The 14,568-nt window shown below is 37.1% G+C and overlaps 1 protein-coding gene across 4 annotated transcripts in view; it reads right to left on the reverse strand.

Moving 5' to 3' along the window:
* pbrm1 (polybromo 1) overlaps window positions 1–14,568 on the reverse strand; it is a 46,013-nt gene that overhangs the window by 21,850 nt on the left and 9,595 nt on the right. For all 4 annotated transcript variants that reach the window (XM_087273121.1, XM_087273119.1, XM_087273120.1 and 1 more), the window contains exons 6-17: window positions 14,400–14,510; window positions 14,254–14,322; window positions 14,077–14,175; window positions 13,862–13,947; window positions 10,940–11,031; window positions 10,431–10,647; window positions 8,546–8,687; window positions 8,101–8,195; window positions 5,536–5,815; window positions 5,347–5,452; window positions 3,001–3,640; window positions 1,014–1,225 (exon numbers count right to left, since the gene is read on the reverse strand). In XM_087273121.1, coding sequence (XP_087129247.1) covers window positions 1,014–1,225; window positions 3,001–3,640; window positions 5,347–5,452; window positions 5,536–5,815; window positions 8,101–8,195; window positions 8,546–8,687; window positions 10,431–10,647; window positions 10,940–11,031; window positions 13,862–13,947; window positions 14,077–14,175; window positions 14,254–14,322; window positions 14,400–14,510 — 2,149 coding nt within the window. The remainder of the gene's footprint in view (window positions 1–1,013; window positions 1,226–3,000; window positions 3,641–5,346; window positions 5,453–5,535; window positions 5,816–8,100; window positions 8,196–8,545; window positions 8,688–10,430; window positions 10,648–10,939; window positions 11,032–13,861; window positions 13,948–14,076; window positions 14,176–14,253; window positions 14,323–14,399; window positions 14,511–14,568) is intronic.

Below are 14,568 nucleotides of genomic sequence, written 5' to 3' on the forward strand. Positions count from 1 at the left end.
GAATGAGTGCATCATCCGGGAAATTAAAGTGCACTTATTATTTTTATAGTTTTCAGTGTGAACACACTACTTACACTATTTATACTACAAAATGGCGTAGAATAGTGCATAAGTATGCGATTTGGGACGCAGCTAATGACTTACATAGTAGGAAAACACATGATATGAAAGTCGATGGTTACAGGTTTCCAACATTTTTCAAAGTATCTTCTTTTGTGTTAAACAGAAAAAAGAAACTCAAACATTTGTTACAAGTGAAGGGTCTGTAAAAGATGACAGAATATTCAGTTTTGGGTGAACCATCGCTTTAATGGCCACTTACAAACAAAAACTCCTTTATTTTTAGACTTTAAAGGGGTCATGAAGTGAGAAACTAAAATTTCCTTGACCTTTAGACATAAGAGAGGTCACATTACTATAAAAACATCCTGTACGTTTCAGAGCTTAAATCTTTGTCATTACTCTAAAATCAGCTTATATTAAGGCCAGTCTGCCAAAACGGCAGGAAATGGAATGTTCTGCACTATGATGTAATAAGGTTCATAAGCCCCGCCTCTGCAGAAGATTAACACCTAGTTCCAGTTTACTGCCAGTTCAGTCTTGTTAATATGCAAAACTGTTAGCCAATCACAGCAGTGGGCGTTTACTTCAGAGTCTACAATCAACCACGACAACGAGTTGTCAAAGACAGCACAGAAAATAGCCAAATTACTTTTAAATTATGTTTTTGTACTGTGAAACACTTAATAACATTATTAGTGGACCTCAGAGAAGAGCACAAATAAAAAAATAAGGTATTTAAAAATGTAATGACATCAAAGTGAGTATACTATAATAGGGTGTAACCATAAAATATAAAATAATTGCATATTAAACTAGTATTAAAGAGACAGTTCACACAAAAATGCTAATTCCCTCACTACTTACTTTCAAGTGGTTACAAACACAAACGTGTGTGAGTGTATGAATGGCATGTTCTGTTTATTTCTGAGTAAGAGTAATCAGAGCAGTACCTTTCTTCTCCTCCTCTCTCTTGAGTTTGTCCTCCTCATACTCTTTAGGCAGCTTCTCCTTCTTCTCCTTCTCCACGTCGCTGTGCAGATGTTTAATGGTGTAACTGAGGGCCGGCGTGAGCAGGATCTCTCCGTTCTTACACAGCTCATCTCTGATGCGGATGAAGAACTGCTGGAGCTCCACAGAGTCCTCAAAGATCTCAGAGTCCGTCCTGCCACCAAGAACACATTTATCCCTTGTGTACTGTTCAAGTGGACTACCCTTTCATTATGTTCGGGGCTGTTTGTGCCCCATTGTTCCAGCGCGGCTCCCAAATAATCGCTTTGCGCAACAAACTGAACGTTATTTACAACTTTATTACCTGTTTTTCACAGCCTATGCAGGTTATGTTTACTAAAGTAGCCGTCATTCGCAGGCATGTGCATCCTCTCGATAGTAAACAAACAGTGCGTCAGCTCATGTTTGATTTCGTGAACGGTGCAAAATGGCTTAAGACAGAAATGAGGGAACTTTGGGGTGAATTATACCTTATAAATACAGTATTAAACACCATTTGGAGATGTCCATGTTGCTGAGCAAAGTATTTAAAACCATGTAAAGACTTTTGCAACCGCCTTTATGCTCCTCTCCCGACCTTGATAATTGGCTAAATCATAGAAAAGCAGAATTAAGATTGTGTGTAGGATCAAATCGAGATTGCAATCTTTTTTTGTATAATCCTGCAGCCCTAGTCTCTCTCATACACAAACACACTATACTCCATCTATGAGGCAGAAACTAAGCTTTTTTTTTTGCACTGCACCTCTTCCCGACAGGAAAAACCAGGAACAATCAAGAATGCATGATTATATGGTGTCATGGCTTTGCATTAAATAAAGGTCATTATAAAGAAAGTCAATAGGGCAAAAACAGCCCCAAACATAATGAAAGGGGCGTCAATTCGCTAAGAGTGTATTGTTAAGTTTTTGAACATGCATTTTCACAAAATATGTGTCAGAATAAGATTTGTGACCACAAATTATTCCAATTGCTGAAACACAAAGAAAGTTGTGGGCAAATTAAGGGTGCTTTCACACCTTTTTTATTTAGTTCGATTAAATCGCACTAGAGTTCGTTTTCCCTTTTGGTGTGGTTCGTTTGGGCAGGTGAGAAAGCAGCAATCGTACTGGAGTGCGCACCAAAAACGGACCAAAGAAGCGTACCGAGACCTGCTTGAAGAGGTGGTCTCGGTACGCTTTCAAACAAACCCTGGAGCGGTTCGTTTGTGTTGAGAATATGATCCGTACTAAAACAGGTCCTACCGCAAAAAGTACTGCGCGTTTTGGACTAATCCAGCTGCCATAGGCCAATGCGCTGTGCATTATGGGATATGGAGGAAAAATATTTGTTGACAGCGATTTACCAACAGAGAGAGAGAGGAAGGGACCCGTTACCTGATGGATCGTTGGAAATATTTCCGCAAGATGACCATGTCGCAGTTTAGCTAAATTAATTCACGGCTCCTCCTGAAGTGACGTGCGATGCATTAAAACACTGTTTTCCAGCCGCGGCCGCGCTTCATTCTCAAAATGAATAGTTTGTCTAAAGCAGGGATACAATCAGCGCAGTCGTCCCTCCAGAGTAAAAGGTTTTGTTTAATTGCGGGAGTTCATTGGCATTTTCCGGCACGTGAATTCTGACCAATCAATAAGCAGTTTAGGAAATAGTTCCAAAATATCTGGCCAATGAGAGATGTGGATTTTGTCAGATGACTGCATTTTGGTTCGTTTCAACTGGTTTGGACCAAAGCCAGCAGTGTGGTGTGAAAACGACCCAAAGACGGCAGAAAATGCAACAATGTATCAATTATTACCCTTGGTCCGGACCAAATGAAGCGAACTACAGATGTGAAAGCAAAATGTGACTCAAAATCAGTCAATATCCCTTCTAAAAACACGTTAGAACCATATGGAAGCCGGTACAAAACAACTCAATAAAGAGCATTACCTGTGCAGGCGTCTGGCTTTCTCCAAAACTTCAAACATTTGGTCCTGGAACACATCTAGTCTCCTGTAACGGCCCTTATCCACATTAGCCCTGATGATCTCAAAGTTCAACGGCGTCTTATCAGAACAGTTGGGATCGACTGCTGGAATCTCAGCTAGTGAATCACTATAACATCGTCCCTCGTCATCTTGATGACCAAGAACCGAGACGAAAAGATTGCGAACGAGCTCCTGGATGAGCCGCGCAACATCCGGGACATGGGCATCATCGCCCCCTTCCAGGTCTCTCCTGGTCTCCAATAGCACTTTGTGAAGCACCAACGCATCTTTGTAGATCAGCGATTCGGGTTCATTGTAGGTGCAGGCGTTGTTGAACATCAGCACCAGGTCTTCCACCAGAGCGTCTACGTCCTGGTACTTGTTGGCCAGCATGTGGCTCTTGATCTTCTCCATGTCAATGGGCTTCTTGATGGCCACGTAGTAATCTGGAAGCTCAGCACGGGACGGGAGACGGAGGAAGATTGTGCTCAGACGCCGTCCACGCTTGTCGGTGTAGTTCTTCACAGCTTCATAGAGTTCATTGAGCTTCTGTTGCAGAGGGGTCAGATACTTGGACTTTTTTGGAGATATGCCACTCTTCCCTAGAAAAACAGAAGTGCACTGTTAGGAGAGTTGGGCTAGTTACAGCAGTATAAAGTTATTCATTTCTAATCTAGACCCACATGGAATCTGCGTGTGCATAAATACAGTGTGGGAAATACGTATTGGACACGTCACTATTTTTCTCAGAAAACATAATTCTAAAGGTGTTGTTGACTTGAAATTTTCCCCAGAAGTTGGTAACAAGCAAAAAAATCCATATATGCAAAGAAAATAAAACAAATTAGTTTATAAATGAAGTTCTGTGGAATAAAATGAAACAATGCAGGAAAAAAAGTATTGAACACATGAAGAAAGGGAGGTGTAGAAAGGCAGTGAAGGCCCAGACAGCAGCTGAAATCTCTTAGTTGTTCTTCAGCAAACCTCTGCCCTTCGTCAGTGTAAATGAATATCAACTGCTTCAGTCCCACATCTACATTAGCAGGAGGAGGAAGATGAAACCAGAGCAGAAATTTCAGTAAGACAATAATTCAAAACACAGCACTTATCCAAGCCTATTGACTTATAGTGCCCGAGAGAGCTTAACGCGCAGCAATTTAAGAAAACACATGCGGTAACAAAAAACGCCAGCTAATTTTTTCAAATCCTCATCGGTTTGACAGAATACGTGTTGTTATTCCTGACAATGAAAACACTTTAAAAAACGTGCTGCATTTTTTCACAACGCAAAAAAATAAAAAATAGGAATTTTTTGTTTCAAGGGGATCCTAAAAAATGAAGGACCCGTCTAGTTTCTCAATATGCGTTCTTCAGCAATCTTGCATCCTTGTGTTCTCGTGTAACTTCATCCTCAACAGCCAAAGTTCAGTTCTAAACCTCATGACTGCAAGAACGGAGGAAGTTCCCGGATGTGTTCCTGATATCGAGGACCCACCGATGCAGACTTGAGCACAAAACTAACTCGAGAAGTCATTGCGACTGGAGGTGGGAAGCGCAGCATTTTATATAGGTTTATTATTAGTTCAAGAGATATAACTTATTTATCTTAAGAGTTTCCCTAAATGAAATGATGAAAGGAAACATTGCGATAAAAATCTCAAAGGCATAAACATTATTTGCTGAAATTCGTATTAAAATCTGTTTTTACTTTATTGTGCAAAGTATATTTGTAAAGTCTTTATCCGTAGTATATACTTTGAAAAGGGAAAAAAACAATAAATCATTGTATAAATGCTGTAATGTTTAAATAATTTACCACTAAAAACGCATGAAGGTCATGTGACCATCAGGAAGAACACAGCATCTCATTTCTTGTGGTCTCCTGAGTTCGTTCTTCCGAGGTGACCTGGCAAGACCGGTCTTCACAAGAACGCAAGTCTATTCTTTGTGTTCTTGTAATTAAGAAACAGCCAAGGTTTTTTTTTAGGCTAATACTATACAAAAGACAAGGAAATCATGTAATTAAAAACCAAACTAACGTCCTATGCTAATGAGGGAGAGATTGTCACTAGTGGGCGGGGCTTCCTCCTCTATATGACACCTAGACAGGTAGAATATGAGCGTGAGAATAAGTGTTTCTGCAGACTGTTTTTATAAAGTGTTATTATAAAAAATAGAATAATTAGAAGCTGTTTATATTTACAAGCTGTTTCCACACAACTGTGTTTAAACACCTCCTAAAAGTGATTTTTGCATAATAGGTCCTCTTTAAGGTGACCTTAGTGTTAAAATATAACCTGAAACATACTAATTTTTAGCTTGGGTGAAACGATCTCGTCGTCATCCGGCGGGGGTCCGAGCTCCTTCCGTTTTTCTCGTAATATCTTCTCCAGAATGTTGGCATCATTGTAAACCTAGAGTCAAACCAGACAACAGCTATGACAATGCAAGCTCATTTGCATGCTATATGGTATTTCCAGACTTATGATTAACTCACGCGAGAGCCTTCTTCGTTGTAGTGGCGTGCGTTACGAAACATCAGCTTCATGTCCTCCATCATGGAGTCCTCGTTGGGGTACTTGTCCGAGCGGATGTTGTGCTCTATGATCCTCATGTCCATTGGCTCCAGGATGATCTTGTAGTAGTCTGGATAGTCTTTTTTGGAGGGTTTGACCATGAAGAGATCGCAGAGTCTCCGGCCTGTGCCCATCTCTCGAGTCTCTGCCACCGCAGCAAGCAGAGCCTTCATGCGATTCTTCTTTGTGTTCTTCTTATGGCTGCCAGAGGGGAACAACTCTCATGAATTGTGACGGTTTTGGGTTGTAATAAACTCCAAACATTTCCAACTGTTTCCAACACCCCATTATGCTTTACTAGAATTAAGGGAGCAACAATTAGTGCTTTTTTTTTTTTTTAAACTGTGAAGTGAGGTGTCTTTTACTCTTCTATAAGTTCATGCAAATTAAAAGGCAACTTATTAGAATTTTCTGCAGGTTTCACCAAGTCAAATTTAAGACTTTTAAGACCTTTTAAAGATGATTATGAAGCAAATTTCAGACTTAAATAGGGCTAAATGCTAAGGATTTTTTCTAATGGCAAGGTTGGTCCAATAAAAAAAGAAAAACTTGCCTCATCGAAACAATTTTAATTTAGTTAATTCTTAACCACATATTTTAAATGTGTCAAAACAAACTAAATCTAGTTTAATAGTTACAAGTTTAAAAACTTTAATAAACTAAATGTATGCAGAACAGTCCGACTAAAACACAGGAGAACTTTTTTAAACAAAAGTTATTGTAAGAAAGATAATTACACCATATAGGTAAAAAGAGTTAAATATTGAACTTTTATTAAACATTTTATTGACATAAATTATTGGTGATTGGTCAGCCTAATTGGGAAACTTTACATAGACAAAGGAAAATTAAGACCTGCTTAAATTAATTTAACAAACAAAAAACACAAAATTCCAGTAAATTTAAGAACTTTTAAGGCCTAAATTATTATATTATATTAAATTATAATATTATTATTATTGTTTTGTATTTAATACCCTGGATAATTCACATGCATGCCCATTATTATGTACACCATACTATTGCCGGGTTGGACCCCCTTGTGCTTTCAGAACTGCCTTAATCCTTCATGGCACAGATTTACAAGGTACAGGAAATCTAGGGTTTACAGAGACTGGTCGGAAAAAGAGAAAATATCCAGTGAGCAGCAGTTCTGTGGGCCTTGTTGATGCCAGAGGTCAGAGGAGAATTGCTAGACTGCTTCCAGCTGATAGAAAGGCAACAGTAACTCAAATAAGCACTCGTTATAACCGAGGTCTGCAGAAGGGCATCTCTGAATGCACAACAACACGCCCAACCTTGAGGCAGATGGGCTTCAGCAGCAGAAGACCACACCGGGTGCCACTCCTGTCAGCTAAGAACAGGAAACTGAGGCTACAATTCACACAGGCTCACCAAAACTGGACAATAGAAGATTGGCGAAACGTTGCCTGCTCTGATGAGTCTCGATGTCTGCTGCGACATTCGGATGGTCGGGTCAGAATTTGACGTAAACAACATTAAAGCATGGATCCATCCTGCCCTGTATCAATGGTTCAGGCTGGTGGTGGTGGTGTAATGGTGTGGGGGATATTTTCTTGGCACACTTTGGACCCATTAGTACCAATTGAGCTTCGTGTCAACGCCACAGCCTACCTGAGTATTGTTGCTGACCATGTTCATCCCTTTATGATCACAGTGTACTCATCATCTGATGTCTACTTCCAGCAGGATAACACACCATGTCATAAAGCGCGAATCATCTCAGACTGGTTTCTTGAACATGACAATGAGTTCACTGTACTTGAATGGCCTCCACAGTTACCAGTTCTCATTCAAATGAAGCAGCTATGTGGTGTGGTGGAATGGGAGAATTACATCATGAACGTGCAGCTGACAAATCTGTCGCAACTGCGTGATGCTATCATGTCAATATGGAGCAAAATCTCTGAGAAATATTTCCAGTAACTTGTTGAATCCATGCCACGAAGGATTAAGGCAGATCTGAAGGCAAAAGAGGGTCCAACCCGGTACTAGTAAGGTATATCTAATAAAGTGGCCGGTGAGTGTATAAATATGTATGTATAAAAAAAACTAACTAAACTAAGACTTGTCATGGCATCTATTGACCTTATTCTCAAATGCGGAAGTGCGCCTGTTTTCGCGATTGTCTTAGAACTTCCGTTTCAGTCGCCTATGGGAGAAATGACAAGGAATAATAAACGGCAAAAAACGGTCAAACTACTTGCTCTACAAACAAATGTTTGCATGACTATACAGACCAAGTAGAATAATATGATAAGAAAACATCAGTTTGCAACATCAAACAGCGAAACGAGCAGTTTTTAATGTCTAAAAATGAATGGAAGTGAATGAGACCATAAGTCTCGTGCCAAAAAGATTCAAATGGCAGCGCCCGCTCGTCTGCGGAGAATAAGGTCAATATAATGCAGCTCTCTGGTCTGGTCATTTGGAGTGCTTATAGTTTCCTAATGACATAAATGCACCTTTTGCGCTTGGTGCTGCCGCCGTCAGACAGAGTAGACGAGAGCCTACTGTCGCCATCTTCATCATCTCTCCTCGTCAGCTCTTTTCTCTTCATCTGAACACACATACACACAAACAAAGAAAAGACACGATGGCTTGATACGATGTCAAGCATTGATTGAATTTTCAGCCTTTAAATGTCACTTTAAGCTGAATACTAAATATCTAGTCAAATATTTTGTGCTGTCATCAAGGCAAAGATAAAAGAAATCGGTTATTAGTAATGAGTTATTAAAACTATTATGCTTAGAAATGTGTTGAAAACAATTCTTCTTTCCATTAAACAGAAATTAGGGTAAAAATATACAGGGGGGCTAATAATTATGACTTGTATGTAATCATCATTTACTGTTCAGTGAAGAGATACCACGTTCACAATCCTTTATAAGCAGGTATTTATTTTACCTGCAATATGTGCTGCAGCTTCAGCACACGTTTGTAGATTTGAGAACTGGGAACGTTGTAGCGCTTGGCGTTCTCAAACATCCGGTTCAGGTCTGTGTCGATCTGCTCCACACTTTCATACTCATTATTCTTCATCTTACTCCTGGAGAAAAAAACAAGTCAGTCATCATACAGTCAACCCAGGCTTATTCTGAAACGTACCACTATACACATTTCTGGAGAGCACCAAATACGTCCCAGGAGCTACGTTTTTTTTTGCAGTTTTTGTTTTCATGAATCCACCAGAGGCTGATGTGTACCCTTTTTGAGATTTCAAATTTCTCTCGCGCGTACCAATCACCTGCTGTTCTTGCGTAAATTCACCAGAGGTTGCTAAATGACTGACTAACAGATTGACTGGCCCACCCTTCTCCTTCCCTAAACCCAACCGATAGTGTTTTCAAAAGCACCGATTGACCCGTCCACCCACTTTCCTAAACCCAATCGATGGTGTTTTCAAAAGCACAGATTAACTCGCCCACCCACTACCCTAAACCCAACCGATAGTGTTTTCAAAAGCCCAGATTGACCCGCCCACCCACTTCCCTAAACCCAACTGATAGTGTTTTCCAAAGCACCGATTGACCCGAACACCCACTTCCCTAAACCCAACCGATATTGTTTTCAAAACCACCGATTGACCCGCCCACCCACTTCCCTAAACCCAACCGATAGTGTTTTCAAAAGCACCGATTGACCCGCCCACCCACTTCCCTAAACCCAACCAATAGTGCTTTCAAAAGCACCGATTTACCCGACCACCCACTTCCCTAAACCCAACCGATATTGTTTTCAAAACCACCGATTGACCCGCCCACCCACTTCCCTAAACCCAACCGATATTGTTTTCAAAACCACCGATTGACCTAACCACCCACTACCCTAAACCCAACCGATAGTGTTTTCAAAAGCACCGACTGACCCGACCACCCACTTTCCTTAACCCAACCTATAGTATTTTCAAAAGCACCGATTGACCCGCCCACCCACTTCCCTAAACCCAACCAATAGTGTTTTCAAAAGCACCAATTGACCCGCCCACCCACTTCCCTAAACCCAACCAATAGTGCTTTCAAAAGCACAGATTGACCCGCCCACCCACTACCCTAAACCCAACTGATAGTGTTTTCAAAAGCACCGTTTGACCCGACCACCCACTACCCTTAACCCAACCTATAGTGCTTTAAAAAGCACCGATTGACCCGCCCACCCACTTCCCTAAACCCAACCGATATTGTTTTCAAAAGCACTGATTGACCTGCCCACCCACTACCCTAAACCCAACCAATAGTGTTTTCAAAAGCACTGATTGACCTGCCCACCCACTTCCCTAAACACAACCGATAGTGTTTTCAAAAGCTCCAATTGACCTGCCCACTTGGTGTTTCCATCAACTGTTTTTTATGCGCATATCCAAAATAGGTGGATGGAAACAGCGGTCGCGTATAGCCACTTGTGGTTTTGACCGGCCACCTACTGGACATTTAAGGCACTGCTCTATATATTTGGTTAGTTTTACTTTTGGTTTCTCTCAGGGCCCTATCATAGACCCAGCGCAATGCGACGCAACGTAATTGTTGTTTTCTAGTTTCAGCTTGGTGGAAGACTCATTTTGTCGTTTTGCGCCACGCTGTTTAATAGCAAATGCATTTGTGCTCAAATGTGCGCCCATAGGCGTTCTGTTCTAAAAAAAAAAGTGTGTTAAGGCGCATTGCTGGCATGTTGCTATTTTAAGGAACTAAAATAGACTGTTGACCAGCTGAGAGGAGGTCTAAAGCGTTAGTTGTGCGCCTCGCTTAAACATTGCTTAAAACACACAAGATACTCCACTGTGATGTGACTATACCGTATCTGCTGGAGCGAGACTGGATGGCTGATCTGCTGGAAGTAGTCGGGATAGTCTTTCCGGGATGGCAGCTGGAAAAAGGGCTCGGCCAAGAGCTGCCCCTGACTGTTCCTGACACCCCGCACCGCCTCATACATCTGGAAGATCGGGTTACTCACGTCCATGCTGGAGTGGATGCTCTCGGCCTCTGATTCGACCTCATCGTAATGAACAGAGCCTAAGGAAACGTGGATTACACAGTCATTAGTTTACACACACACTGGCCACTTTGTTAGGTACAGTTTCTGAAATATTCAGACACTTAAATACAGTTTAAGCACAAATCCTGGAGCATGAAATCCTCAGTTATTGGTTAATTTATTGGTCATTGTAATCTTCATCCTACAACTGTTTCTATCCACAAAACTTCCTTGTTTATTTTGTAAAACACCATTTCACTAGCATAGACGCAACTAAAACTTTATAAAAAGGCATCCTTTATTTATTTGGTATTATCATGCATGAGATACCGGTCAGTATGGCATCCTCTTCACTCTCGGAGCCATATTGTAAAGCTGTAGTGATGCAGGAGAGTCTGTCTCCATGAGCAAACCTTCTGTTCCTGTTTACAAACACCAAAGAAAACAATAACGTGTAATATTTTACATATTATAGATGTTTATGCTCTTTTAGAAATGAATAGCTTAATAGCATTATTATTAAAATTATGTTGATACAGTGCAGATATTATATTGGCAAAATCCACCGTAAAACAAATAGCAGTTTAATAACTATATTCAAGATATTATATTACATTACATTACAATGTTTTGAATCATATTGTATCGTATTCCATCAAATCGTATCTCATATATATTAAAAATGTTTATGATCTTGTAGAAATTACTAGCTTATGCATATGTATTATTATTACAAGGTGCAGATGTTATATTGGCAAAATCCATTGTAAAACAATTTGCGGTTTAAAAACTCTTATTAAGAGATTATATGACATTACATTGTATTGTATCATATTGCATCGTATCATTTTATTTTATATTATATTTTATTATAATATATTACAGTAAATGGTGGTGACGCAGTGGCGCAGTGGGTAGCACGTTCGCCTCACAGCAAGAAGGTCGCTGGGTTGCTGGTTCAATCCTCGGCTCAGTTGGCGTTTCTGTGTGGAGTTTGCATGTTCTCCCTGCGTTCGCGTGGGTTTCCTCCGGGTACTCCGGTTTCCCCCACAGTCCAAAGACATGCGGTACAGGTGAATTGGGTTGGGTAAATTGTCCGTAGTGAGTGAGTGTGTGTGTGTGTATGTGTGGATGTTTCCCAGAGATGGGTTGCAGCTGGAAGGGCATCCGCTGCGTAAAAACTTGCTGGATAAGTTAGCGGTTCATTCCGCTGTGGCGACCCCGGATTAATAAAGGGACTAAGTCGACAAGAAAATGATACATTAAATGGTGTCATATCATATTGTATTGTACCGTATCCCATCATTTTATTTTAGATTATATTTTAATATTTTATATTATATTACATTACATTGTATCGTATCATATTGTATCGTATCATTTTATATTATATTTATTTTATTATATTACATTACATTGTATCATATCGCATCATTTTATATTATATTTTCTTGCATTAAATTACATTGTATCGTATCATATTGTGCCACATTGTATCGTTTTATATTATATTATAATTTATATATATGTTAAATTACATTGTATAATATCATATTGTGTCGTATCGCATCGTTTTATATTATATTATATTTTATTATATTATGTTACATTACATTGTATAATATCATACTGTATCGCATCGATTTATATTATATTATGTTACATTGCATTACATTAGTTCGTATTATATAGTATTACATTGCATCGCAAATACAGTATATTATAAATGTTTATGGTCTTTCAGAAAGTAACAGCTTATGCATATATATTACTATTAAAATTATGTCGACACAGTGCAGATATTATATAGCCGAAATCCATAGTAAAACAAATTGCAGTTTAATAAATATATTCAAGAAATTATATTACATTACATTGTATTGTATTGTATCGTATCATATTGTATCCTAGCTTATGTTATATTGCTAAACTGTAAAACAAATAATTATTTAAAAACTAAATTTAAAAGATTACATTACATTACACTGTATCATATCATAGTGTATTGTAACGTATCATTTCCTATAATACTGTATCCTATCGTATTGTACTACTTCATATCATTTTGCATCCTATCGTATTGTATCCTATCGTATCACATTGTATCCTATCTTACTGTATCGTATTGTATCCTAATGTATCATATTGTATCCTATCGTATTGTTTCCTATTGTATCAAATACGATCATATCATATTGAATCCTATCCTAACTTATTGTATCCTTCTGTATCGTATCATGTCGTATTGTATCCTATCGTATTGTATTCTATCAGATCGTGTTGTATTCTATTGTATCGTATTGAATCGTGTTGTATCCTATACTATGTATCGTATTATATCATATCGTACTGTATCCTATCATATCGTTTTGTATCCTACCATATCATATCTTACCATATTATATTATATTGTAAATTAAATATATTTGTATATTATTATTATCATAAATAACAGATCTTACTATCACAAAAATGGGTTTTGGTAAAATGTAATCTATCATTTAACTTTCCCCGATCCTGACAACTAATATAATATAATATAATATAATATAATATAATATAATATAATATAATATAATATAATATAATATAATATAATATAATATGATATAATGTAATATAATATAATATAATATAATATAATATAATATAATATATTATAATATAACATAACATAATATAATATAATATTATATAATATAATATAATGTAATATAATATAATATAATATAATATAATATAATATAATATAATATATAATTTAATATAACATAACATAACACAACACAACAAAATATAATATAATATAATATAATATAATATAATATAATATAATATAATATAATATAATGTAATATAATATAATATAATATAATATAATATAATATAATATAATATAATATAATATAATATAATATAATATAATATAATTTAATGTAATATAATATAATATAATATAATATAATATAATGTAATATAATATAATATAATATAATATAATACAATATAATTTAATATAATATAATATATAATTTAATATAACATAACACAACACAACACAACACAACACAACAAAATATAATATAATATAATATAATATAATATAATATAATATAATATAATAAAATATAATATAATAAAATATAATATAATATAATATAATATAATATAATATAATATAATATAATATAATATAATATAATATAATATAATATAATATAATATAATATAAACATGCTTCATAACACTTACCTGATCCTGATGCTGCATTTAATAGGTTCAGAATGTTCGAGCTCCAGTTTTTTCTGCGCAAAGACCTTCTTGATTGTGTTCGCATCCTGGAAATTCATGATTAAATTATACTTATAAGCAGACCACATTTTGCATTATATAAATTACAACTAAGCTTAACTGTGAAAGTCTAATCATTATATAAATCGTATATAGGAATGTCAGTGACACGTTACTTTAAACACTTGTGATCCGGGTTCATTGTAGGTTTTGGCATTTTTGACTAACAAGTCAATGTCTTTAGCCATATGGTTTACACTTTTATAGTAGCACATCTAGGGAAAACAAAACATAAATTTAGTGTAGATCAGTGATACTGTATATAATTATGTAAAATAATGTGATCATAATACCTGTATTCGGTGTGCGATGCTCTTCAGATCGATTGGTTCTTTAATAATAGCATAATAATCTGGATATTGCTGGAAAAGAATGAATATTTATTAAGATATAATATTAATATGTTTGTGTATGTCCATAAATGAAACTGAAAAGCTACCATTTTAGAGGGAAGTCTCTGGAAAAGTTCGCTAATAAGGCGGCCGTGTTCAGTGTAGGTCAACACAGCATCCAGAAGCATCCCAAGAACTTCCTTAAGGCTCGACATAGACTGTAAACGCAAAGCCACATATTAATCACATTTGTGTCCTCATTTGTCTTTGTTTTAA

This window comes from Danio rerio, chromosome 11, assembly GCF_052040795.2.
Source record: "Danio rerio strain M-AB ecotype USA chromosome 11, GRCz13ab, whole genome shotgun sequence".
NCBI classification, from domain to species: domain Eukaryota; kingdom Metazoa; phylum Chordata; class Actinopteri; order Cypriniformes; family Danionidae; genus Danio; species Danio rerio.